Below are 25980 nucleotides of genomic sequence, written 5' to 3' on the forward strand. Positions count from 1 at the left end.
ATACAGCCAACAGCGCTGAGATAACATACAAAACGTCTGTATTCCTTACGGGACAGACGAAGTCAAGAAACATGATTCAAAGGCTACGTTTGACCGGATGGATTGTATTGAGATTCAGAAAGTAACATATTGCTTGCCCATAGCAATGACAAAACCCATGTAGAAATAAAGACTGTAGGCTCTGTCTATTCCGTAAAGGATGGAGACGTGATTGTATTTAGGGTATAACAAGGAAAAATGCACGCCCCTTTTTATCCATTGCACTTTATTCGATATTTGTATTTTATTTACAGAATTATTTTTATATAAGAAAACTTCAATAGTTAGCTTTTGGGTCACAAATCTGAAGATTATAATTTGCTGCATTCACATCAAAGATCTGAAATAACTTAAAAATTAAGATTTTGCAATAGTTTTGCAGAACATTTTAATTTTGCTCACAATTATATTCAATTTAAGAATTCAACTAAGCTCATGGCTAACTCCATCCTTTTCCTTAATTTCTTCTAATAAATCTTGATATCTGTCATGGAGGAAGTCCAGGTATGCGTCCTTGATTGAGCCAGAGCAAGCTACATAATGCCCACCGGAATGTTCAGCCACCACTGGTTTTATAAATAGGTTTATTAGTGACTCACTCATTTCTGAAACAATTTTTTTTTTATTTACTAAACATTAATGAAGATGTATATTTGTATTTACAGCAGAATACTGTTCTTCTATCAGGCTGCCATATTAATCTGCATATACACTGGGTCAATGAATGGATTTCAACAGCTTTGTGGGTTCAGCCATTTGAGGAATGTCTATGTTTGAGAGTTAATATTATAAATGTAAAACTGTTTTTAGTCCTGTGACAAACAGGATTGATTTAGTGGTTTTTAATCAATCTCTATTAAATGTTGAATATATACTGTCAAGTACAAAGAAGGGCATAAAGTACTTCTCACATAGGCAGAGCAATTCGCAAAAGCAATTTACTTATATAGCCTCTGTGGCACAGCGGTAGTATGCTTGTCTGTGTCACCGGAGGTCCCAGGTTCGAATCCCAGCCAGGGCATGATAAGAAAAGAACTTTCTCTGATTGGCCTGGGTCTTGGATGTTTATCTACATATACATATAAGTATTTATTATAAAATATAGTGTCGTTGAGTTAGTATCCCGTAACACAAGTTTCGAACTTATTTCAGGGCTAACTCAATCTATGTAACTTGTCCCATATATATTTATTTATTTACTTATACTCAGATTTGGTTATAAACACTTTTGATAACTAAAAAAAACATATTACCTTTTGGTATGATAGAATCACTCTCGCCATACACATGCAATGAAGGTAAACTGATCTCTTCATCATAAAAACCTTTGTGAACTAAGCTCCCAGACCGGAAACCTGATGCAAATATTGCAAATTTGAAGTTGTATGGTAAATCTGAAACAAAAAGACACAATTATGAAAAGAACATAAAATCAAAATTATATTATTATATTTATGAGTTGAAATTCAATGGCTGGAATGCTGTAATTCATTTTACACCTCACTTATATATAACCATACAATATAATTATTTTCTATCTATGAATTCAAAATATACATATATATTTTTCAGCACAAAATGAATCTGTTTTGAAGAAAATTACCACATACATTTACTAGACCTTCAGACCTTTAGGATTGCTAAGCTCATTGGAGTTAGTTACCTACCTAGTTACTAAGATATAATATCTGAACATTGAAGTTGTTGGGATAGGATAATATACTTGGAATTCTACTTTTTAGCAATGACCTAGCAACCTGTCACTATTTCAATGTCAATTCCATCATCAAGCCATAAAGCTAAATGAGGCTTCAGTCTTCAGTCTCCTGTGATGGATATAGACATGTTTACATGTATGTATGGAGTCATTCTTACATCCTTTCTGCTGCATAGCAGCAAGCAATCCAACCAGACAGGCCCCTTGCGAGAAGCCCATGAACCCATGGAATGGCCCGTGTTCTGACACTGTCTTCTCAATAAGTTTCAATGTACTCTCAAAACCAATAGCCGGCCCGCCGAGACACTTCCCACTGAATGTGTTGTCTTCTGCGTTGAACCACCAGGAACGAGAATCTGTATTGCAATTAAAAAATAGTATACTATACATTCATTACAGTGTTTTACTTGATGTTTGTGAATGTCTAAAAATTACTCCACCTAATTGAATAAAGGGATTACAAACATGGATACCAGTCATAAAAAAAAAGTCTGTCTCAGTAACTTTCTAAATTGCTGAGTATGAAGTGTGATTCGAAATTAGGTCTACATACCTTCGTCTCCTCCACCATCCTCATTGTAAACCCGATGAGGAGCCGATATGAAAGTCAATTGCGCGTACTTAGCTACGGCCTTTCGGAATGACCCAATTTTTGCTCTGAAAACAGCACCGTTCTGTCTGTACCCGTGAAAAGCAAGGACTTTTAGCTTAGGCCTATCTTTATCTAAAGTTTTATTATTAGGCGGTGGTGATAGGTTAGAATTGGAGTTACTTGTAACCTCGGCCATGGTATATCGTGTCCGTGTGATCACAAGAAATACAACTGGCTGCTTACAAATAAGCTTTAAACAATGAATTGGTGAAAAGGAAATTGATCTAATTTTAGAAATAATTTTGAATTGGAAAATATTCTTCTGAAGCAAAGTTTGTTTACAGTTTGATTTTTTCTTATTGAATGTCAATGTCACGGACGTACATGTCGCGCAAATTCACTTGTCTCATGGAAATATAAATACATAGGTACTTATCATACATAAAGTCACGTCTATGTGTTTTGCGGGGTAGATAGAAACAGTACAGCTTAAAAAGATATTGAAATATGTAAAAGAACTGTTCAACACTCTAAGTGTGTTTATCTTTGCTTAGTTTATCGATCGACAAAAAAAATACTTTGGACATTCGTTCGCGCCAAAATATAATCTGTCAATTTAAAACAGAAGTGAAGCATTTTGTTGTTTCAAATTTACTTTAGTGTATTTTAATAAAATTTTAAACATATAAAATGGAGGAAGGCGATTTCGATCAACGTCTAAGGGATCTGCAACGAGAATATTTAGAGTTTTTAGATGATGAGGTGAATGCGGCATATATAATATAACCTACAACAAAATTTATAAATTTCATGAAAAAATATTTTAAATTGCTTTTACAATTTTAGGAGGATCAAGGTATATATATGGAAAAAGTAAAACAAATGATAGGAGATAAATCTCAGCGCCTAGTTGTTAATGTCAATGATCTTAGAAGAAAGAATCCAGATCGAGCCAAGAATCTTCTTGAAACTGCCTTTGAGGAACAGATAGCTTTCCAGAAGGCTTTGAAGGAATACGTGTCGTCCATTGACCCTACTTACGCCAAGGAAAAAGAAGAATTCTTTGTTGCATTTTGTGGAAGTTTTGGCAATAAACATGTTACACCTAGAAGTTTGACATCTCGGTAAGAATTAATTTTATCACTTATTCAATCCAATAAAAGAGTACCTATGTTAAAACAAAGTTTAATTTTTCAGATACTTGGGTAATCTAATATGTGTTGAAGGTATAGTGACAAGAGTGTCTCTAGTGAGGCCAAAGGTGGTCCGCAGTGTCCACTATTGCCCAGCCACCAAGAAGGTTATGGAGCGTAAATATACCGACCTTACTTCCTTTGAAGCCTTCCCCACCTCTGCAATCTACCCTACTAAGGTAACCTATGTCTCTTCAAAGAAAACATTTACAATCCAAAAATAGCAGATTACAATGATCATTTCATATTAATTTTCATTTAAAATTTTCGTAAATGTAGTCACTATGTATTCTACATACCTACCTAAAAATAATTTAAACAAATTGACCTACAGTCTCATAAGACTGCTGGCTCTGTCTACCCACAAGGGAAATTCATGTGATTAAATGACTGAATTTATGAATGATATATCTAACTACAAGATGCACATGACTATTACCTTATTCACTAGCAGCAAGTGTGACAAATAATAATATAAAATTTTGATGTCTGTTGTTCATATTGTTCTATTATATTTCGTTCACAGGATGATGAAGGCAATGCTCTAGAGACAGAATATGGCCTTTCCCGTTACAAAGACCACCAGACTATAACGGTACAAGAGATGCCGGAGCGTGCCCCTGCTGGGCAGTTACCCCGCAGTGTAGACGTCATCTGTGATGATGATCTGGTGGACCGATGCAAGCCCGGAGACAGGGTGCAGGTTGTAGGCAACTACAGGTGCCTGCCGTCAAAGCAGGGAAGCTTTACTGCTGGAACTTTCAGGTATTAGAAAAAATAATATTGTTTTTGCTTTAAAGCCTAAAGGTGCAGTGACACTACAATGAAGAGATTTACACCAGGCCAGTTATTTGAAATGCAGGTTTAAAGTCATTGAATGCAAAGTAATTCTCAAAATGGCACATTATTATTAAAAAGTAACATTATTTAAAGGATATATTTTTTTATTAATCTACCTTGGACTTGAATTTCATTTCTTCCACTTAGCCCACAAATTAAGGATTAAATACAAAGATAAAGAAATTTGTTTTTTTTTTTAATTTATTTTATACTCTAAAGTTTTAGAGGTAAAACTGTGATCTCTTTCCAGAACAATATTGATAGCCAACAACATTACTCAAATCAACAAGGAAATGAACCTGAATGTGACTCTAGAAGACATAAAACTTTGTAAAAGACTTGCCAAAAGAACTACAGTGGACATGTTCGAGTTGCTAAGCAAGTCACTAGCTCCGTCTATACATGGGCACGATTATATCAAGAAGGCTATACTGTGCTTGTTACTCGGTGGTATGGAGAAGATTCTCCCTAATGGGACCAGGCTGAGAGGGTAAGTGTTTCATCAAATTATTAAAAAAATTATATATTTCTAATTTTTTCTTTACCAACAACCTTTAGTTATTAGCATACTACCTAGGGTAGAGCTAGTGTTCTGCCTATAAACACTATCCACAAATCACATAGACACACCCTCCATGCATGAGGACATAACCCAAACAAGTATGAGGTGTAAATCTTTATTGGTAACAAAATACATACATACATATGGTCACGTCTATATCCCTTGCAGGGTAGACAGATCCAACAGTCTTGAAAAGACTGAATGGCCACGTTCAGCTATTTGGCTTAATGATGTAATTGAGATTCAAATAGAGACAGGTTGCTAGCCCATCACCTAAAAAAGAATCCCAAGTTTGTAAGCCTATCCCTTAGTCGCCTTTTACGACATCCATGGGAATGAGATGGAGTGGTCCTATTCTTTTTTCTATTGGTGCCGGGAACCACACGGCACTTGGTAACAAAATTAATCAAATGTAATTATTTTTACGTACATATATCAGCGAAATATATCTTCAACAGAGACATAAACATCCTTCTTATCGGCGACCCGTCGGTGGCGAAGTCCCAGCTGCTCCGCTACGTGCTGCAGACGGCCCCGCGCGCCGTCACCACCACCGGCCGGGGCTCCTCCGGCGTCGGCCTCACCGCCGCCGTCACCACCGACCCCGACAGCGGCGACCGCCGGTGAGGCGGCGTTACCACATTACATAGTGGACGGACTGACTGACAGGCCACGTTCGGCTGTTAGGCTTAATGATACAATTGAGATTACCAGATACGACAAGAACCCAAACCGTCATGTTGTATCGTCCTATTTGATGGACTTTTAATGATTTATAAGTGTGGATTATTGATTATTAATTGATCGTGGATAAGATCAAGTGTATTATTGAATTTAGTGATGGTTGATGTTGTCCCAAAAAGTACAAAGAAAATGTAAAGTAAAGCACCCACAGCGTTACTCGACCAATACAAAGTATAATTCTATGGTGACTAGAACTGTTTAAATCTTAGTGTTTTATGCATTGCACTAAGTGAGAATTTTCCCGAATTCCTACGGGAACTGCAATCAAAGTACTTTTTCTGTGTCATCTGCTACGTCCCATTGATTAAATTCTCAAAAGGCTGATCTTATATACTATCTATTACGATGCCTCCAAAAAAATTGACATGATCTAATTATCTCCTATCCAGATTAGAAGCCGGCGCGATGGTCCTGGCGGACCGCGGCGTGGTGTGCATCGACGAGTTCGACAAGATGTCGGACATCGACCGCACCGCCATCCACGAGGTCATGGAGCAGGGCCGCGTCACCATCGCCAAGGCCGGCGTGCACGCCGCGCTCAACGCGCGCTGCTCCGTGCTCGCCGCCGCCAACCCTGTGATGGGGAGGGTCTGTAGCCTTCTCTTCCTCTAGTCCAGCCTCAGCTCTGGAGAGAAGCCCACATCCACGAGGTCATGGAGCAGGGCCGCGTCACCATCGCCAAGGCCGGCGTGCACGCCGCGCTCAACGCGCGCTGCTCCGTGCTCGCCGCCGCCAACCCTGTGATGGGGAGGGTCTGTAGCCTTCTCTTCCTCTAGTCCAGCCTCAGCTCTGGAGAGAAGCCCACATCCACGAGGTCATGGAGCAGGGCCGCGTCACCATCGCCAAGGCCGGCGTGCACGCCGCGCTCAACGCGCGCTGCTCCGTGCTCGCCGCCGCCAACCCTGTGATGGGGAGGGTCTGTGGCCTTCTCCTTCCTCCAGTCCAGCCTCAGCTGGACACCACCATGAATTAAACCACTCCAATTTATTAGAAATTAATTTGTCTATAAATTTTATAAAACATTATTAGTATGAAATTCCGCCATTTCCAAAGTGTCAGTGAAGAAGAAGCGGTAACAAACTGCGTTGCAGTATTTTCTTCAATAACGTCATTTATCCATTCACAATTATCCAAGCTTAGAATTGAAATGTGGACGAGGGAATACATTGTTATGATTGATTTACACACAGAATAGAATAGATTTATTTTCAAAATCTAATTATAACTACTACCGCTTCCAAAGCGCATGTGTAAAAGAAGCGGCGGAACAAACTACACTACAAATATAGATCTCTTAAATCACTTAAATCTAATTTAAATAATAAAAAGACATTTATAAATCCACAGTACGACCAATACAGAACTCCTATGGAGAACATCGGTCTGCAAGACTCGCTGTTGTCCCGTTTCGACCTGCTGTTCGTGATGCTGGACATCGCGGACGCCGACCACGACAACATGATCTCTGAGCACGTGCTGCGCATGCACAGATACAGGTATCTTGATGCTGGTTGTTACTGTCGTGGTAATAGCGCCTGTATAATATGTATCTAGCAAGAAGATGCGAAGTCTACTGCCGAAACACCACATATAAATTACACTTTCTTTAAACAATGCATATGCATGACCCATAAGATGTCTAATTATCATCTTCCCATTGCTCCAGAATTGAGTAAGTTAGAAAAATTTACAAAAATTTCGAAAGCCTCATTTATTTGACGGCCTCTGTGGCGCAGCGGTAGTGCGCTTGTCTGTGACACCAGAGGTCCCAGGTTCGAATCCCGGCCAGGGCATGATGAGAAAAGAACTTTTTCTGATTGGCCTGGTTCTTGGATGTTTATCTATATAAGTATTAATTGTAAAATATAGTATCGTTGAGTTAGTATCTCGTAACACAAGCCTCGAACTTACTTCGAGGCTAACTCAATCCGTGTAATTTGTCCCGTATATATATTATTTGTTTGTCTTAAAATTTTCCAGAAATAGTGACAGGTTGCTAGCTACACCCCTGATTAAAAGTGAATTTATATTAATCCAAAGTTTATTAATCTCTCCTTTAAGAACACCTTTATATAACGATAATATAATTGTTTATCTCCATTAAATATTTTTTACTACTGTTTGATATTGTAACTAATTCTGCTTTATATCTCAGGAACCCCAAGGAACAAGATGGCGAGGTACTGCCCATGGGTTCTTCTGTAGAAATGTTGTCCACAGAGAATCCGGATAACGAGGAAGTCGAAGTAAGTATTGGAATAGTTCTACAGATACATACATACATAAAATCACGCTTCTTTCCCGGAGCGGTAGGCAGAGACTACATCTTTCCACTTGCCACGATCTCTGCATACATTATGCAAGCTCGGCGGTTTCGGGTACTCTTGACCTGACCCTTTACCAGGACGTCCTTAATTTGATCAAGATACGTTCGTCTAGGTCTTCCCACTTGTCCCTCCTCACTCTCCTTGTATACTTAGTCAACCTGCTTTCAAAATAAGGGATAATTATAACATTTAAATATATTTTCAGGAGACAAACGAGTCAATATATGAAAAATACGATCCTCTGTTACACGGTAACACACGGAGCAAGAAAGATCAGATACTAAGCACTAAGTTCATGAGGAAATACATTCATATCGCTCGGCTGATGAAACCGAAGTTGACTCAAGACGCTTCAGATGCCATCGCTGATGAGTATGCCAAGTTGAGGAACCAAGATATGATGGACAGTGATGTTGCTCGGGTAAGTATTTTTACATATATATATCTAATCACGTCTATATCCTTTGAGGTGTAGACAGAGCCAAAAGGTCTTTGAAAAGACTCATAAGTCCATGTTCAGCTGTTTGGCCTAATGATAGAATTGAGATTCAAACAGTGACAGCTTGCTAGATCATCGTCTAAAAGAAGAAGCCCAGGTGTATAAGCCTATCCTTTAGTCGTCTTTTACGACATCCATGGGAAGGAGTTGGATTATACGATTTACCTTTTTTAAAAAGAGATTTGTTATAACTGTTCGTCAGTCTGTTTTCGTACAAAACCTGTGTTTTATAATTTTTTCTATTTATTTATTCATTTATGTACACAAAATTATATACAGGAGCATTTAATACAATAATCCTAGTATAATGGTGCCACCTTAATTCAATACAAATCTCAACTACATATGTGTTATTTTTTTAATTACTTCATAAAAAAACCTTCCATGACAGACCCAGCCGGTGACGGCGCGCACATTGGAGACTCTGATCCGCCTGGCGACGGCGCACGCCAAGTGCCGCCTCAGCTTCCAGGTGACGCAGGACGATGCGCACGCGGCGATACAACTCGTGCAGTACGCATATTTCAAGAAGGTACTGTTTACATACACTGTTTTGATAGAATACATTTTTTATCAAAATTGGATACAAGATGTCGCTTATTGACGTCACATCACTTTAATAGAATTATAACTACTACCGCTTCCAAAGCGCATGTGTAGAAGAAGCGGCGGAACAAACTACACTGCAGCGTTTTCATCGGACGTCATCATAATCATTTTATTCGTTGAATGTGGTAACTTAATTGGTCTTAATTATCTATATACAGTTTTTGTGAACTCTCATTATATTACCTCTCAAGGCGTCGGAATTATATACATACATATATTTTAATTACGCAGCGTATAACGTCTAATTATGATAATAGGCTATTTGACTGTATTAAAAATATACATTTCTTTTATGTCATCAGTCTTAATATTATTTTTTTGGAGCGATTTGTAATAACGCGAGATAAAAATATTGCATTATTTAAACAAAATCCGTCTCAGAAAATTAGGTTTTAATATGCAGCTGTCACGTGACTAAAAACGAACGTGATTGGCTATTTCTATTATGACGTCAATTATCCATAAACAGACTGTGGATCGTACCGTTCCTTAGTGTTCGCTATTATTTTTCAAGATTGTATAAGTGTTTGATCGCTCAGGATTACTCAGATAACATAGGTATTTAATAATGGAAACCAATTCCGCGAAAGCTGACAGTCGAAACCTACCAAAAGTGGACGCAATAATGGTTGGAAGAAGAAATCTGGATTGTCTTCTTCAAAGACAATACAGATTTCTATGCTGAGATACGAACTGAGGAATGTTAAAACATCAATGTAAGTATATCTTGGTAACCACTGATCTTAGATCATGATCTGAAACCACTTCTTGCGAATATTCAAATCCATCGGCATAGAAAAAAACAGTTTCGTAGGAGATTTTATTGTTGTATTAGTGCATTGAGGCACTGCACAACATTTATAGGAACTTATTTTAATAATTTTCACACATATGACGTGGCACAAGTTAAATAAAACAAGAGAAAATCAAAACTTTTCGAAACACCAACAAGCTTTGTATGATATTTACACGAAATTTACGTCACTGCATGCCATGGCCGCCATATTGCTAAAAGTCGCGTTTTGGCGGCATATTTGAATATTTCATTTTCTTTTTCGATTTTTTAATAAAATAGCTGTAATAAAGGCAGAAAAGTATTTTTGTAGGGCTCCTTTTAAACAAATAAATACCCTAAGATAGTTTTTAGAACTTTGTCAAATAGCCTATTTAGACAATATTTAATTGTCGATTGATAATATTACTTTAAATTAATAAGTTAAATTGAATAAAAATGAAATAAAATTTTATAATTTTATAAAAAATAATACATGTGATTCACGTGAGAATAGCTCCGCGCTAAAGCTAGTCGTAAATTGTGTGTTGATATACAGTTGTACAGAAAAAAACATATTACACACATATTCAAGAAATAAATGATTCTAATGATGCTGTCTACTATACAATCGTTTACCCGTAATATTGAGAGACAGATTAAAACAGGAACAAAATCTTTATTTTTTATGTGTGTATGTAGGTGCTGACAAAGGAAAAGCGTCGCAAGCGCAGGGCGTCGTCCGACGAAGAAGCCGCGGAGCCAGAAACTGAGACTCCCGCGCAGCCGCGGGCCAAGAGATCCCGCCGGACGGTGAGAATATTGATCTTTGTTATAGTAGAACCGCCTAAATGAGTCCTCGCCCGCGGAGTACAGGGGCGCGGGGGTATGACGACGAAGGGGAACGAAAGAGGTGCGGGCGGCGGTCGAGCGTAGCGTGTAATACAAGGGGCGAAATGTTACTGGACATTTCTTGAGATATGTGACGTCATAGTGGTTAGCGGCAAACAGGTGAAGATTTTTATTAAAAAAATAATAATGGCTATACAAAATTTGAATGAAACAACTGTAAACTATACAACGTGTTCCTTTTGTTATCCCATAACTCCATGGTATCAACGAGACCACGTACATGAATTAAATAGCATAAGCATTTTTCGATTATTGTTATTTTCAAATTTTTATTTTTCATACAAAACAATTCGATAAAAATGTGATTTTATGATATATAGGTATGATATGTAGGTAAAAAAAAGGTAATAAAGTTATGTATGTAATATTTATTTATGCAAAATTTATCAAAATTATAAATCAATCACTTATGTCCATAATATCACTATCACTGGAACTTGATTCTTCACTTTCACAACAGCCATCATCAGAATCATCAGAATCGTCTTGCACATTAATAATAAAATCAACAACTTCATCTAGGACTCCATCATGTTTGCAATATTCGTCTTCGATTTTAATCACGTGTTTAACACAATTCTCCCATTTCTCTTTGGGATATTCAGCAAATAATCTCTCTAATATTTCTTTTTTCTGGTCCAAATTAGAGTCGATACTTTTTTGTGCTAATTGTCCTTTGATATCACCCCAGACCAACTCAATTGGGTTCAGGTCTGGGTGATATGGAGGCAAACGCAATACTTCGTGTCCGTTTCTTTTCAATACCTCGTCAATTTTGTAAATATCTTCTGTGAAATTACTTTTAATTAATTTATATAAGTCATCCTTTCTAAGTTTTTCATCAAAAGGCACGTTATGTCGTCGTAGCCATTCTTGCATAGTTGGCTTGGTAGAAGCCATAGTTGGCTTTTTCTCTTCTCGAACCGAATGATAAGCTGCGTTGTCCATTACTATGACAGAATTTTGCGGTATATTAGGCATGAGCTTTTCATTTATCCATTTACTGAAATTTGCGAAATTCATAGAATCGTGATAATCACCTGTTTTACATTTGGATTTGAATATCACAAGGGCTCCGTCTACAAATCCAATTTGACCTCCACAATGTACGATGATCAAACGGTCCCCTTTACCAATATGAGATAGAACGCCAAGTTCATCCTTTGATTGCCAACATTTTGAAACGTTATGAGACGCGTTTACATAAGTTTCGTCAAGGTATAAAATATGTCTTCCTTCTCTACGATATTTTTTAATAGTATTTAGGTATTTCCACCTCCACGATGTGATATTTGGCTGTTCGATAAGGAGTTTCCTTTTAGATCCGCATTTCTTAAATTTAAAACCTAGATCATGTAATAATAGCCTTAAATATTCCCTGCCGCAGTGTAATATATTCTCTTCTCTAAGTACAGCGTTCAAAGTTTTCAGAGTAGGTATTTTTTTGAAAATTGTGTAAAACTGAGTGACTTTTCTTCTTACCACTCCTTTTGTGAAATCGTCTATTTCCACTCTTTTTCTACGAACCTGTTTTGGTTTTCTCGGTGATTTAAATCTCTCGTTGTCATTTAATGCTTTCCCTTGTTGTACAATTCTAGATACAGTCTTTTCTGATAGTCCAGTAACTTCTGCTACAGTTTTATTTAAAGGTATATCTTGTTTATATTCATCAGAATTTGGGTCGAGTTTCTTTTTTCTAAAATATTCATATACGTTAAACGCCATTTGTTTGCACTGACTATTAATTCTATGTCCGAAAATATTTCGACTCATCTTGAGAATGTAATCTCATGTATAATTTTCACAAGGCGTCCGCAACTGTCAACACGTGTGATCGCTAACCGCGTAGCGAGCGAACTGAGTTTTTACAAGAATGCGCCCGCCGCCCGCACCTCTCTCGGTCCCCTTCGTCGTCATACCCCCGCGCCCCTGTACTCCGCGGGCGAGGACTCATTTAGGCGGTTCTACTATAGAATACAACATGTAACACATGTGCCGTGTGGTTCCCGGCACTTTCCCACGGATGTCGTAAAAGGCGACTAAGGGATAGGCTTATAAACTTGGGATTCCTCTTTTAGGCGATGGGCTAGCGACCTGTCACTATTTGAGTCTGAATTCTATCACTAAGCCAAACAGCTGAACGTGGCCTATCAGTCTTTTCAAGACTGGTGGCTCTGTCTACCCCGCTAGGGATATAGACATGATCATATGTATATATGTATAGAACATGTTTATTTGATTGGATTGGGCACAAAGATAAGTCTTACAAGTTATTAAACAGCAATTAAAGATTCATAATCATTAAATTATAAGTACCTGGGTGACCGGAGCGGTGCTTGGTGAACATCAGAAAATCTAAAAAAAAGTAGTGAAGACATTGGCTTGAAATTCTTTCTGTCGGCTAGCAACTCTATTGTCTAATGTGGTCTTTCAGGCTTTCTTATACTTTTGGCTCTGTTTAGCCTGCAAGAGATATAGACGTGATTATATATTATGTATGTATTCTTGACTAAGCAGCTATCATACACTATGTTTATTCTTCGTGGCTAGGTCTAGGTCTAAAGGTAATCCTGATATTAAATAAAGATCTATTATATATTCCAGGACGCGACTCCCGGCTCCGATCCGTACCAGTTCTCGTCTGATGAGGAAGCGGAGCCCGTGCTGCGAGCGGCGAGACAGTCGCTGCCTGAAGAATCTTCTATGAGGACCACACAGACGCAGAAGACTATAGAACCCAACAGGTACCTTGATGTTCAAAGAAGTTTGAAATGTTATACAAACTCCTTCTTGTTATACATACATACATACATAAAATCACGCCTCTTTCCCGGAGGGGTAGGCGGAGACTACCTCTTTCCACTTGCCACGATCTCTGCATACTTCCTTCGCTTCATCCACATTCATAACTCTCTTCATGCAAGCTCGGCTTCTTCTTGTTATGTTCTTGTTTATCTGTGGTGCGGTGTCCCATGCGCGCGCAGCTTTAAAAATACATGGCATTCGTGTCCAAGCTATCCCATGGTTTTTTTGCATGATTATTTATAAATATCTATAAATATATCATACCTTCTTCTTGCTGGCGTTAGTTCTGATTACTTCTTTACTTTTATGAAGATGTAGCAGTAGCGATGATTCGGCTCGATCGCCACCAAAGGGAAGATATTCCCGCCTGGCTGGTGTGATGCCTGGGGAACCGCGCGACAGACGATGTTGTGTCCTACAATTCGTGAAATCTTTGCTTGCGCGATTTAGACTTTTCTATGTTTTTGACAGTGCAGTGCAGATAGGGGGTGTTAGGCAGTTCTCTATAATCCGACAAATTCCATAGTCCCACACCGCCCTGCATAATATATCGTCGGATTTCCACTCCACTGGGGTCCACTGTAATAATGAAATGAAAAAATATTTATTCATTAACTTACAATATGGTAAATAACAAAAGTGTTTGAAGTCTCCTGTTAAGTATGTAATACCTGTGTTAGGAGACTCCGCTCTTCCAAGGGTACAGATTGTAAGTTACTTATACTAAAACATTACTTAATTACAATCTAAAGAAATAATCTTATCCAGATGATAGCAGAGTGTGAAAGTGAATGTATTATGAAGATTATATATTTGACGGCCTCTGTGGCGCAGCGGTAGTGCGCTTGTCTGTGACACCGGAGGTCCCGGGTTCGAATCCCGGCCAGGGCATGATGAGAAACGAACTTTCTCTGATTGGCCTGGGTCTTGGATATTTATTTATATAAGTATTTATTATAAAATATAGTATCGTTGAGTTAGTATCTCGTAACACAAGTTACTTCGAGGCTAACTCAATCTGTGTAATTTGTCCCGTATATATTTATTTTTATTTATTTATCTACACTAATATTATAAAGAGGAAAACTTTGTTTGTTTGGTTGTAATGAATAGGCTCAAAAACTACTGGACCGATTTTAAAAATTCTTTCACCATTCGAAAGCTACATTATCCACGAGTAACATAGACTATATTTTATTTTGGAAAAAAAATAGGGTTCCGTAATAATATATAAAAATAATTGGCAAAACAGCGTTTGCCGGGTCAGCTAGTATTGTATGATAAGGTTACATAGGTGTAATAAAGTATGATGACTTGTTCCCCAGGCTGAGCCAGTTCAAGTCGGCCCTACAACAGTTGTTCCGCGACGAGCGAGCCAACTCCCTGCCGCTGGGCCGCATCGCCGCCCACGTCAACGAGAAATATTCCCACGAGACATTCCAAGATGGCGAGATACAGGCGGCGTTGCATCGCATGACTGCCGACAATCAGGTCAGATCGCTTTACCTGTTTATTATAGTATTATACATGCATACATAAAATCACGCCTCTTTCCCGGAGGGGTGGGCAGAGACTACCTCTTTCCACTTGCCACGATCTCTGCATACCTACTACCTTCGCTTCATCCACATTCATAAATCTCTTAATGCAAGCTCGGCGGTTATTATATTATACTATTAGTTTTAGTGTAACATACGTACATACGGTCACGTCTATATCCCTTGCGGGGTAGACAGAGCCAACAGTCTTGGAAAGACTGATAGGCCACGTCCAGCTGTTTGGCTTAATGATAGGAATGAGATTCAAATAGTGACAGGTTGCTAGCCCATCGCCTAGAAAAGAATCCCAAGTTTGTAAGCCTATCCCTTAGTCGCCTTTTACGACATCTATGGGAAAGAGATGGAGTGGTCCTATTCTTTTTTGTATTGGTGCCGGGAACCGCACGGCACTAGAGTAACCATAGAAATATATATGTAGTTGGAAAACTCAAGTCAAAACCGATTGACTGGAAAAGAATCCCTTCATGGGACAAGTCAGCCATTGCAAGGGATTTATTTTTTTTAAGCTATGTACTATCTTGATTAAATCTGTTTTTTTTTAATAGGCTATTTGACAAAGTTCTAAAAATTATCTTAGGCTATTTATTTGTTTATAAGGAGCCCTACAAAAATACTTTTCTGCCTTTATTACAGCTATTTTATTAAAAAATCGAAAAAGAAAATGCAATATTCAAATATGCCGCCAAAACGCGACTTTTAGCAATATGGCGGCCATGGCATGCAGTGACGTAAATTTCGTGTAAATATCATACAAAGCTTGTTGTTCCAATTTTAATCATTCAAAGACCAAATATTATCTACATAAACTGTACTTATTGATGAAATTATTTATTTTGATAAGGATTAATAGCATGAGTAAAAAAACGCGTTTAAATGTAGATCAAAAAAATTCAAGATTTTTAAATAAAAATGTGGTTGTTGTGCCTCACACGACATAGATAGGTATAGTGTGTCGCGGACTTTTTTGTAGATATTTATAAGATCTACAATTAATTAAAACATTTTATGGTTCTATCTTTTGTAGTTTAGGCAGCGTACGCAAAATAAGTAACTTTTTGGTTGATTTTTTTCAGTTTGTGTCCGAAAAATCCAAATATATTACGGAACCCTATTTTTTTTCCAAAATTAAATATAGTCTATGTTACTCGTGGATAATGTAGCTTTCGAATGGTGAATTTTTAAAATCGGTCCAGTAGTTTTTGAGCTTATTCATTACAAACAAACAAACAAAGTTTTCCTCTTTATAATATTAGTGTAGATAGTGTAGATTGATGTTTTCACATCGGCACAGTTCGGCAGCATAGAAATCTGGATTGTCTTTGAAGAAGACGCCAACCATTATTTTGTCCACTTTTGCCAAAAGTGGACCTACCAAAAGTCTTTTGGTAGGTTTCGACTGTCAGCTTTCGCGAAATTGGTTTCCATTATTAAATACCTATGTTATCTGAGTAATCCTGAGCGATCAAACACTTATAAAATCTTGAAAAATAATAGCGAACACTAAGGAACAGTACGATCCACAGTCTGTTTATGGATAATTGACGTCATAATAGAAATAGCCAATCACGTTCGTTTTTAGTCACGTGACAGCTGCATAAAAAACCTAATTTTCTGAGACGGATTTTGTTAAAATAATGCAATATTTTTATCTCGCGCCAAAAAAATAATATTAAGTCTGATGACATAAAAGAAATGTATATTTTTATTACAGTCAAATAGCCTATTGGGCTCATTTTAAAAAGATTGAAAGACTAAAATGGTAATTTTGTCCATGTGATATTTTTCTGTTTGTTATATCTTTATTGCACAGAAATTAACACAACAGAAATATCACAATAACAAAATTACCATTTTAATCTTTCAATCGTTTTGAAATGAGCACAAGTAGAAAAACACAGATTTTATCTGCTTTTTTTTGTCCGATCTCAATTTTAAGAAAAGATTTTTAACCAATAAATGTTGACGAAAATTTATCCACTACATGTTGACATGACATTTCGCTTCGACTTGACAGTTTTACATTTTAATTATTATTATCGTACTAATATTATAAATGCGAAAGTTTGCATGTCAGGATGTCAGTATGGATGTTTGTTACTCTTTCACGCAAAAACTACTGAACCGATTACGATGAAATTTGGTATGTAGATAGCTTAAGACTCAGAATAACATTTTTATCCCGGATATCCCGCGGAATTGACAAGGTTCCCATGCGGACGAAGTCGCGGGCGGCCTCTACTTATTTATAAACCTTTGATATTGTCTGAAACTTATTTTTTTTTTTTTTTCAGGTCATGATGGCTGATGACATCGTATTTTTGATTTAATGTGCCTTATGATAAAATTGATTCCGCTTTACTATTAAGTACAATGTTTCTTCAATAAATCACAGTTGTTAATTCCTAAGATTTACAGTTAAATTGTTGTATTTCATCTTACAATCATGGTACCCAGTTTTTATTTTTGTATTGAATCTAAATAATACGAATAAAATTTTGATTGTAGTTTTGTATTTTTTATTTTTCGATGTCTCATAATTTGGAAACATTCCTAAGCGGATTTTCGAATGGTTTTTCTTAGCAATACATTTTTTCTTATTTATTTATTGCCATTAAAAAAGGGCTTCTGTATACTACTCTTATATAATGCTTGTTTATTTCATAGATACTCATTCTGCCCATTGCATGCGGTCGACATTATGTTTTTTGAGTGTGGTCGTTCGAAATCGCATTTAGTTAATCTATTGTTATAGTAATTTTTACTTTCACTATTGACTTGCAAAGTCAAGGATCATTATCAAGCAGTAATTTATATACATACATAAAATCACGTCTATAGCCCTTGCGGGGTAGACAGAGCCGACAGTATTGAAAAGACTGATAGGCCACGTGCAACTGTTTGGCTTAATGATAGGAATGAGATTCAAATAGTGACAGTTAGCTAACCCATCGCCTAATAGAAGAATCACAATATTATAGGTAAAAAAAAATACAGAATAAATCAAAATATATACATTTATTGTCTTAAGACTAGCGCTTTTTACTTTCTTTGCCTTTCTTTCCCGCCCTCCCCCCTCCCTTCCCCTTGGCGCCTTTGCCTTTGAAAGGCTTATTCAATTTCCCGCCAAAAACTTTCTTCGTTTTCTGCCCTCTCTGTTCCTCATTAGGCCTCTTGAATTTTCTATCCCTATCTTGTCTATCTCTCGCTTGGGTCTGTGGTTTGTTAGGGCGGTTCCGCTGGAATTTCTTCTCAGTTTTTTTATCTAACCGCATTTTCTTGAAACCTCTGGGCTTGTCATCGTCGGCTTTCCTTTTTTTCCTTTGTGAGAATAGATCTGAAACAGAATTATATACAGGGTGACTTTTAATTCAACTGCATAAATTTAACTGTTAAGTGTACTACTCATCTAAAGGATATTTAAAAACGATAAAAGAAAAATATCGGTTCATATTTCAGAAAGTACGAAAAAAAATAAAAGTATCAAAATCTACGATCCTAATTCTATTCTAATTCAGAGGTCAACAACACAATTCATTCAGCTGAGCGATCTCGACAACTCTGTACTTTACTTGATCAAGATCAAGTAGAGAGTAAGTACTAGAAAAATATTTTTTTTTTCAGACATTTATTTACATGTTTAGTTTTAATTTCTTTTTGTAGTATTGGTCTTAGGCCTGTGACGTAGTTTTTGAGGGTTATTTAAATTTAAAAATGATGACGTTAAATTTAAATAAAAATAGGCTCAAACGGCTCAGAAGCATGGGTCTAGTCTATGTTTGAAAGGATGCAGTTGTTTTAAATGTCACCCTGTATATGTGAAATTCTTTCTTCTGTGCCTTTCTGCGCACCTTACCGATTTGACCACCAACGCTATTTATAAGAAATTATTTGTTTATATTATGTGGGAAAGTTTCAGGGCTAAGCCGCTGGACCATCTTTTACGATATCCGAAGTTCGCGCATGTATGTGGCGCTTAATACGCGCGGGCAATGTTGAGGTAAAAAAATCATAGCTCTGGCCGCGTAAAACAAAAATCCCGTTAATTATCGTTCGGTTAATTTAGGGAAATCATCTCATAGTGTACCCCCGGACCACATAGATATTAATGAAACCTCCATATCAAATTTAAATTATCCCAGCAGTTTAGCTGTGAAAGCGACGGAGTCGTCATTTAATACAAACATCCCCCCCCAACTCAATTTTAGTATTTTAGGGGTTGATTTTTAAAAAGAAAAATCCTATATTACAACGTGGGTTTTTAACTATACACACATCAAATTTCATTCGAATCCGTCCAGCGGTTTAGTTTCAGCGCTCTCACAGCGGAACAAACAGACAGACTTTCTCATTTATAATAATTATAATAATAAGTACAATTTCTATACCTGCGTCTGGCTCGGCGCCGACCTCCTCCCGGTAGTACTCCGCGTCGTCCTCCTCCATGTCCGCAGCTTGGGACTCCGCCGCCGCCAACTCCATCATTCTGAAAGTTATTACATATATGTATGAATATATCGTGATCGTATCTGCTAACGTAAGTCCATTTATACCTAAACAAACTCTTTATTGCGGAATTAGAGTAACATACATATATGTACATAAAATCACGTCTATATCCCTTGCGGGGTAGGCAGAGCCAACAGTCTTGAAGCCTGATAGGCCACGTTCAGCTGTTTGTTTTCGTCTGGAGTTCGCGCATGTAGGTAGCACAAAATTCGCGCGAGCAAAGCCGCGGATTAAAGCTAAATGTATAGAATAGAAGATGCTGTAGCGCTGAATTAATCACTGGTTAGATAAGTTTAGTTACCAAAGGTTTACGACCGCAGGTTAAAACATTTCTAGATTATTGCTATTTTGTGATTCCTTACAAAACATATTTCAACTATTCTAACCTCTGGCTTTCCGTCATCTCTTTCTTCTTCTTGATGCCCTCCAGCGCCTTCTGCTTGAGTTCCTCCTTCTGCTGCTGTTTCCGCTTCACATTCTCCTCCTGGGTCGCTTTGCGCTTCTCTTTTTGACGTCTGCGAATAGAGATAATAAGAGAAGTCATTACTCGGCTGTGATATTTTAAGAGACCAAACTATATCTCTTAAAATTATGATTGAAAATCTGAAGGAATAACAAATTTCTAAATCAGGTTAGTGTCAGGTAGGTAAAACCATTAAATTTCCATACATATATACATACATGAAATCAAGTTTTGTTTCCCAAATGGATAGGCAGAGACTAAATCACTTCATTTTTAATTTCAAATCTTAAAATTTAATAATGAAAAACAATTACTGGATAGGTATTATTTACTACTTTTTACTGAATTATCTAGTTCCTTTATTGTTTGCCGGTTGACTGGAAGAGATCCCTTCATGGGATAAGTCCGACATTGCAAGTGATTTGTTTCTTTTATAACTATGTACTATTTTCTTGTTTCTCTGTAAATTTTCTATGCAATAAAGATATTACAAACAAAACAAACAAACAATCTAGAACAACTGAGTGTAAGAAACGGCCAAGATTAATAAATTTGATCAAAAAATTCTTACCTCATCTAATCTGAATAACTTAAAAATATAAGAAAAGAAAAAAAAACTACAGTAACAGAACTTACTTCTTCTCTTCCCTCTTCTTCTTGATGAACGCTTTCTCTTCCTCCGTTTTCTCGACCAGCTCGTGGAACAACACTTCACCGTCCATCAACCCATCTTCTACCTGAATGGCAATAACAAATTACTACAACAAAAATCCTTCGTGTGGTTTTCACTTAAAAAGTGTCCCTGCTACTCATATCTTTCTATCTCTCTTTCCATTAGATTCCTTAACTTTTTCTGATTGGGGCCTGGGTCTTGGATGTTTATCTATATAAGTATTTATTATAAAATATAGTATCGTTGAGTTAGTATCTCGTAACACAAGTCTCGAACTTACTTCGAGGCTAACTCAGTCAGTGTTATTTGTCCCGTATATATTTATTTATTTATTTACTTAACAACCCCTGTCAACAGGTTTACAGAGATAAGACAGGGTATTAGGTATACAGGAAAGAATAAGAGCCGTGTGATTCCCGGCACCAATAGGGAAAAGAAAAGGACTACTCCATCTTACCCATGGATGTCGTCGGAGGCGACTAAAAAATAGGCTTATAACTTTGAATTCTTCTTAAAGATGATGGGCTAGCAACTTGACACAATTTGAATCTAAATTCTATCATCAGCCTAACAGGTGAAGGTGGCCTGTCGGTTTTTATATGTACCTGAAAACTATTCACGACTTTTTCGGATGAAACGCGTCTTAGAAGATGAATTCAATATAATGGCGACGCCGGCCGGCGTGGTAAGTTGACAAATGAATGGCCTCTTGACATTTTGATATTGTTGAGGTTTTGACAATTGGACATTTGGCGACTTGGCCTCAAGAGCCTCTTGTTATATTCAACGAACCTTGATCAGCTGGAAGGTGATCCTGGGTCCCAACTCGAAGAGTCTGATGGCGGACTTGGAGTCCCTGGCGGCGCCGCGTGTCGTCAGCGTCTGGGGCAGCACCACTTGCGAGCTAGGGTCGTCCTCAAACTCACTCTCTGATAGCAATGCCGCTCTGAAAATTCAATTAAAGAAATTATAATAGTATAGAATAGATTTATTTTCAAAATTGGATACAAGGTATCACTTATTGACGTCACATCACTTAAATCTTATTATAACTACTACTGCTTAGAAAGCGCATGTGTAGAAGAAGCGGCGGAACAAACTACACTGCAGCATTTTCATCGGGACGTCAATATACAAATATAGATTTCTTTCTCTCTCTCTCTCTCTCTCTCGACTAACATAGTTGATTGAGTTAGCCTCGATGTAAGTTCGAAACTTGTGTTACGAGATGCTAACTCAACGATGCTATATATTATAATAAATATTTATATATATAAACATCTAAGACCAAGTCCAATCAGAGAAAGTTCGTTTCCCATCATGCCCTGGCCAGGATTCGAACCCGGGACTTCCTGTGTCACAGACTAGCGTACTACCGCTGCGGCACAAACACCATAGTGCGCCAGTCTTAAAAATACTAAGAGGCTTCAGTAGGCAGAGGAGTCCATTTGTGTGGCTTAATGATGGAATTGAGGATTCAAAAAATGACAGGTTTCTAGGCCGGCGCCTAAAAGAAGAATCTCAAGTAAGCCTTTCCCTTGGTAGCATTTTACAATCTGCACGGCAAGTAGGAGCTGGCAGTCTGGCACACGCTATTTTCTGCGCTGATAGCGGCCATCATGGATGCTTCAAATTAAATGAAAAAACAAAAATATTGCTAATTAATTTTTCCCCATTTTGTGAAAAATTAAGTCATACCTGTGAAAGTGCCTATAAAGTGTAAATATCGCATAAGCTATGAGGACAAAATTCACCTGTCGTATAAGGAAATGAAAAAAAAAACGGATAATTTTCACTTACTTATCGAAGAATTCTGACATGTCCTTACACCTGTTGAGATTGGGTATTTTTCCTTGTATCACCTGTAAAAATAAATTCTAGTCAATATTTGATATGATTTCCTGGTACAATTGTTTGGTCATTTGCTAAAATAAAGATGGAGAGGTCACTGGGTAGATGAAAATAAGAATGGAATGAAATTTAAAAGCCATTTTCTCAAAAAGAAGAATCCCATGTTTATAAGGCTAACCCTTGATCGCCTTTTACTACATCCATGGCAGAGATTGAGTGATCCTATCCTTTTTTCTATTGGTGCCGGGAACCACACGGATAATGGAGTTTCAATCAAAATTTTTAAGTGTTAAAGCTTAGAGATATTAATTACGTCAGTTAAAATGTATAGAGATTTAATGCGGACGAAATCAACTTTTACCTTTTTGGTACCTTTGTTGAGACCTACAGGCGTGGCCCGTATCACGTAATGTCGCATGTCGATCATTTTCGTGGCCGGGTTGTAGTTCATCAACACACAACGTCTTATATATTTTAATTTTACCTGAAACATTTAAATTTTATTATTAACTCCCCTATTAATGACTAAATTTTATTCTTTAAAAAACTTAAAATTATATAAGAACATATCAAAATCACGCCGTTTTCCCAGAGGGGTGAGCAGAGACTACCTACATCTTTTTACTTAAAATTATCGAAAAGACTGTAAGTCCAAGTTCAGCTGCATGGAACAATGATAGCATTGATCAAATAGTAAATAAATAAATATATACGGGACAAATTACACTGATTGAGTTAGCCTCGAAGTAAGTTCGAGACTTGTGTTACGAGATACTAACTCAACGATACTATATTTTATAATAAATACTTATATAAATAAACATCCAAGACCCAGGCCAATCAGAAAAAGTTATTTTCTCATCATGCCTTGGCCGGGATTCGAACCCGGGACCTCCGGTGTTATAGACAAGCGTACTACCGCTGCGCCACAGTGGCGGTCGAGTGATAGGTTGGTAGCCCAATCTTAACTTTATAAGCCATTCCCTTTTACGACATCCATGGGAAAGGGATGGAGTGGTCTTACTAAGTGCCGGGAACCACACGGCACGTATCCTTTCTATTAATAATCTCACCGTAGTTATATTGATGGTGGGGAACATGTTCTGAAACATGGTGGCCATCAGCTTCATGTGCATGCCTTCCCCAGAGAAGCTGTTGAGCACGATGAGTGGAGCGTGCTGGAACGCCTTCATCATCACATACTGCTTCTTCAGCGAGGATATCACGTCGCGAGCTAAGCTGAACTATAAAGAGGATGTTCTAAATATAAAGCTGTAACTTCAACCGCCTAGCAAAAATACACATACACACGGTCACGTTCATATCCCTTGCGGGGTAGATAGAGCCAACAGTCTTGAAAAGACTGAATGGCCACGCTCAGCTATTTGGCTTAATGATAGAATTGAGATTCATATAGTGACATGTTGCTAGCCCATCGCCTAAAAAATAATCCCAAGTTTGTAAGTTTATCCCTTAGTCGACTTTTACGACATCCATGGGAAAGAGGTGGTGTGGTCCTATTCTTTTTTGTATTGGTGCCGGGAACCACAATCACCTTTTACTAACACTAGAATAGTGTTGCCGATTACTAGTCCAATATTGATAGTCTATAGAGTAAACGTAATGGTATTGATATGACAATATTCACCCTTACATACTTCCTCTGTCTACCTACACTCAGACACACAAGCACAAGCACACAACACACTCAAAAAACACACTTGTGTACAATATAGTAAATGTGAAACATAACATAACCTAAACTAAAATCTCAATCTAATTTTAATAAGACAGTCTCATCACAACATTTTGTGTTTCCCATTTCCCTCTTGCCTCTATGATCCAATAGTTATTGTTATTATAATAAAAAAAAAACTAACATTACCCTTCTTCTTCTTCTCGTTACCTTTTCCCACTTTCTATGTGGGGTCGGCACCATATGTTAGTGTAAAACTAACATAACCCTAACGTATTAAAATAGTTAAAGTTGCAACTTACATTGTGTATACGGAAAGTGAGCGTTGGCCCTCTAGGCAGCCTCGCCAGCCTCATGTAGGAGCCCTGTGCCGTCTCCGTAAACATGATCATGTGTGACACATGCAGGTAACCTGATACCGATAGGAAGTCCTTGATTGTGTTCTTTTTCCTTTCCTAAAATACATTTTTTACAAATAAGTTTGACTAAAATTTACCTATATCTCATATGTTTGCTGAACAAGTTTAGCATGTTTAAGCAGAGATAAAGATAAAATCAAGAGGAACATTTTTTTAATGATCTTGTATCAAAGGGTGACTGGTAAGGATCCAGTAGCGGTAAGTCCACCTTTGCACCATCTCTGTCTCTTTTGTGCAGTTTTGTATGTTTTACTCTTATGGTGCAATAGAGTTAATGTGTCTATCCTGTAATTGGCAAGGAAATAAATGATTTGATTCATTGATTGAAAAATGGTTATAACTATCAGCAGTTGTAATAAAATGTAGAATGATCCTATATGTATGGATCTCTACTGTTTAAGTAAAAATAAATACTAGGTATTCTGTTCAGCTGTAGATGATGACAGAAGGAAATTTGTTAATCTCAATCAGTTCATATAAATATATAAATCTGAACAATGTATTCTCTCGTCCACTTTCTATTCTAAGTTTGGATATTTGTGAAATTGATGTTGTTGAAGAAAATGCTGCAGTGCAGTTTGTTACCGCTTCTTCTGCGTCTAAGAAACGACGTCTAGGTCTAGGAAGCGGCAGTAAACTTAGTTTTTAAGTAATTTATTTGACGTAAACCAAAGTTGTGAAACTAAAAGTTTTGACACTTATTAAGCAATGTGAAGTATCCTACAATAATGAATAAAAAATTTGAATTTTGTATGCAGGTACGATTGGTTAACAACACACTTGATACGACAATGAAGACGAAATTGGATGGTGATGATTGATGAAATTGCGAATTTGCAAGTTCTTAACCTAACCTTAAGTTGCGACGCTGTGAAGGGCTCCATGATCTTCCGGAAGTCTTTGGTCAAATCCTCCAGGTCCTTGCTGCAATGGCCACGGTGGATCACGAACGAATGTGGTGCTTTTACCAAGTGCTCGGGCTCCGCGGCCTGCGTGCTGACCGGATTCTTTCTCACACTTTTTCCTTTACGTTTACCCATAGTTTAATGTTATACACGATCCCGTATTGAAACCATAAACGTTATATTAGTTGAATTGTTAAAATACGGAATAAGTAGCTATTTAAATATTAAAGAAACTTATTTTAAATTATTACAGACTTTTAAAAAGTAAACATGGGCAACTTTTGACATTATGGTTCG

The 25980-nt window shown here is 37.4% G+C and overlaps 3 protein-coding genes across 3 annotated transcripts; 1 reads left to right on the forward strand and 2 right to left on the reverse strand.

The window, feature by feature from the left end:
- Window positions 1-256: 256 nt before the first annotated feature.
- Window positions 257-2721, reverse strand: LOC106136800 (esterase AGAP003155). Its single transcript, XM_013337447.2, has 4 exons — window positions 2310-2721; window positions 1915-2112; window positions 1293-1433; window positions 257-644 (listed from the first exon to the last, which is right to left on the reverse strand). Exons 1-4 carry the CDS (start codon window positions 2542-2544, stop codon window positions 463-465), a joined length of 756 nt encoding a protein of 251 aa, XP_013192901.1. The 5' UTR covers window positions 2545-2721; the 3' UTR covers window positions 257-462.
- A 98-nt stretch (window positions 2722-2819) lies between these two features.
- On the forward strand, window positions 2820-17618 carry LOC106136801 (DNA replication licensing factor Mcm3). Its single transcript, XM_060946035.1, has 15 exons — window positions 2820-3110; window positions 3195-3472; window positions 3546-3720; window positions 4068-4306; window positions 4632-4871; window positions 5402-5566; window positions 6077-6275; window positions 7035-7183; window positions 7843-7933; window positions 8220-8435; window positions 8905-9045; window positions 10597-10707; window positions 13411-13550; window positions 14937-15102; window positions 17462-17618. Exons 1-15 carry the CDS (start codon window positions 3039-3041, stop codon window positions 17495-17497), a joined length of 2418 nt encoding a protein of 805 aa, XP_060802018.1. The 5' UTR covers window positions 2820-3038; the 3' UTR covers window positions 17498-17618.
- Window positions 17619-18198: 580 nt separating this feature from the next.
- On the reverse strand, window positions 18199-25972 carry LOC106136752 (protein Peter pan). The gene is made up of 10 exons (XM_060946189.1): window positions 25633-25972; window positions 24662-24814; window positions 23737-23907; window positions 23025-23147; window positions 22613-22674; window positions 21605-21758; window positions 20776-20876; window positions 20063-20191; window positions 19556-19653; window positions 18199-18504 (listed from the first exon to the last, which is right to left on the reverse strand). Exons 1-10 carry the CDS (start codon window positions 25816-25818, stop codon window positions 18200-18202), a joined length of 1482 nt encoding a protein of 493 aa, XP_060802172.1. The 5' UTR covers window positions 25819-25972; the 3' UTR covers window position 18199.
- Between the last annotated feature and the right edge of the window lie 8 nt (window positions 25973-25980).

The sequence above is a fragment of the Amyelois transitella genome, chromosome 10 (assembly GCF_032362555.1).
Source record: "Amyelois transitella isolate CPQ chromosome 10, ilAmyTran1.1, whole genome shotgun sequence".
In the NCBI taxonomy this organism is placed as follows: domain Eukaryota; kingdom Metazoa; phylum Arthropoda; class Insecta; order Lepidoptera; family Pyralidae; genus Amyelois; species Amyelois transitella.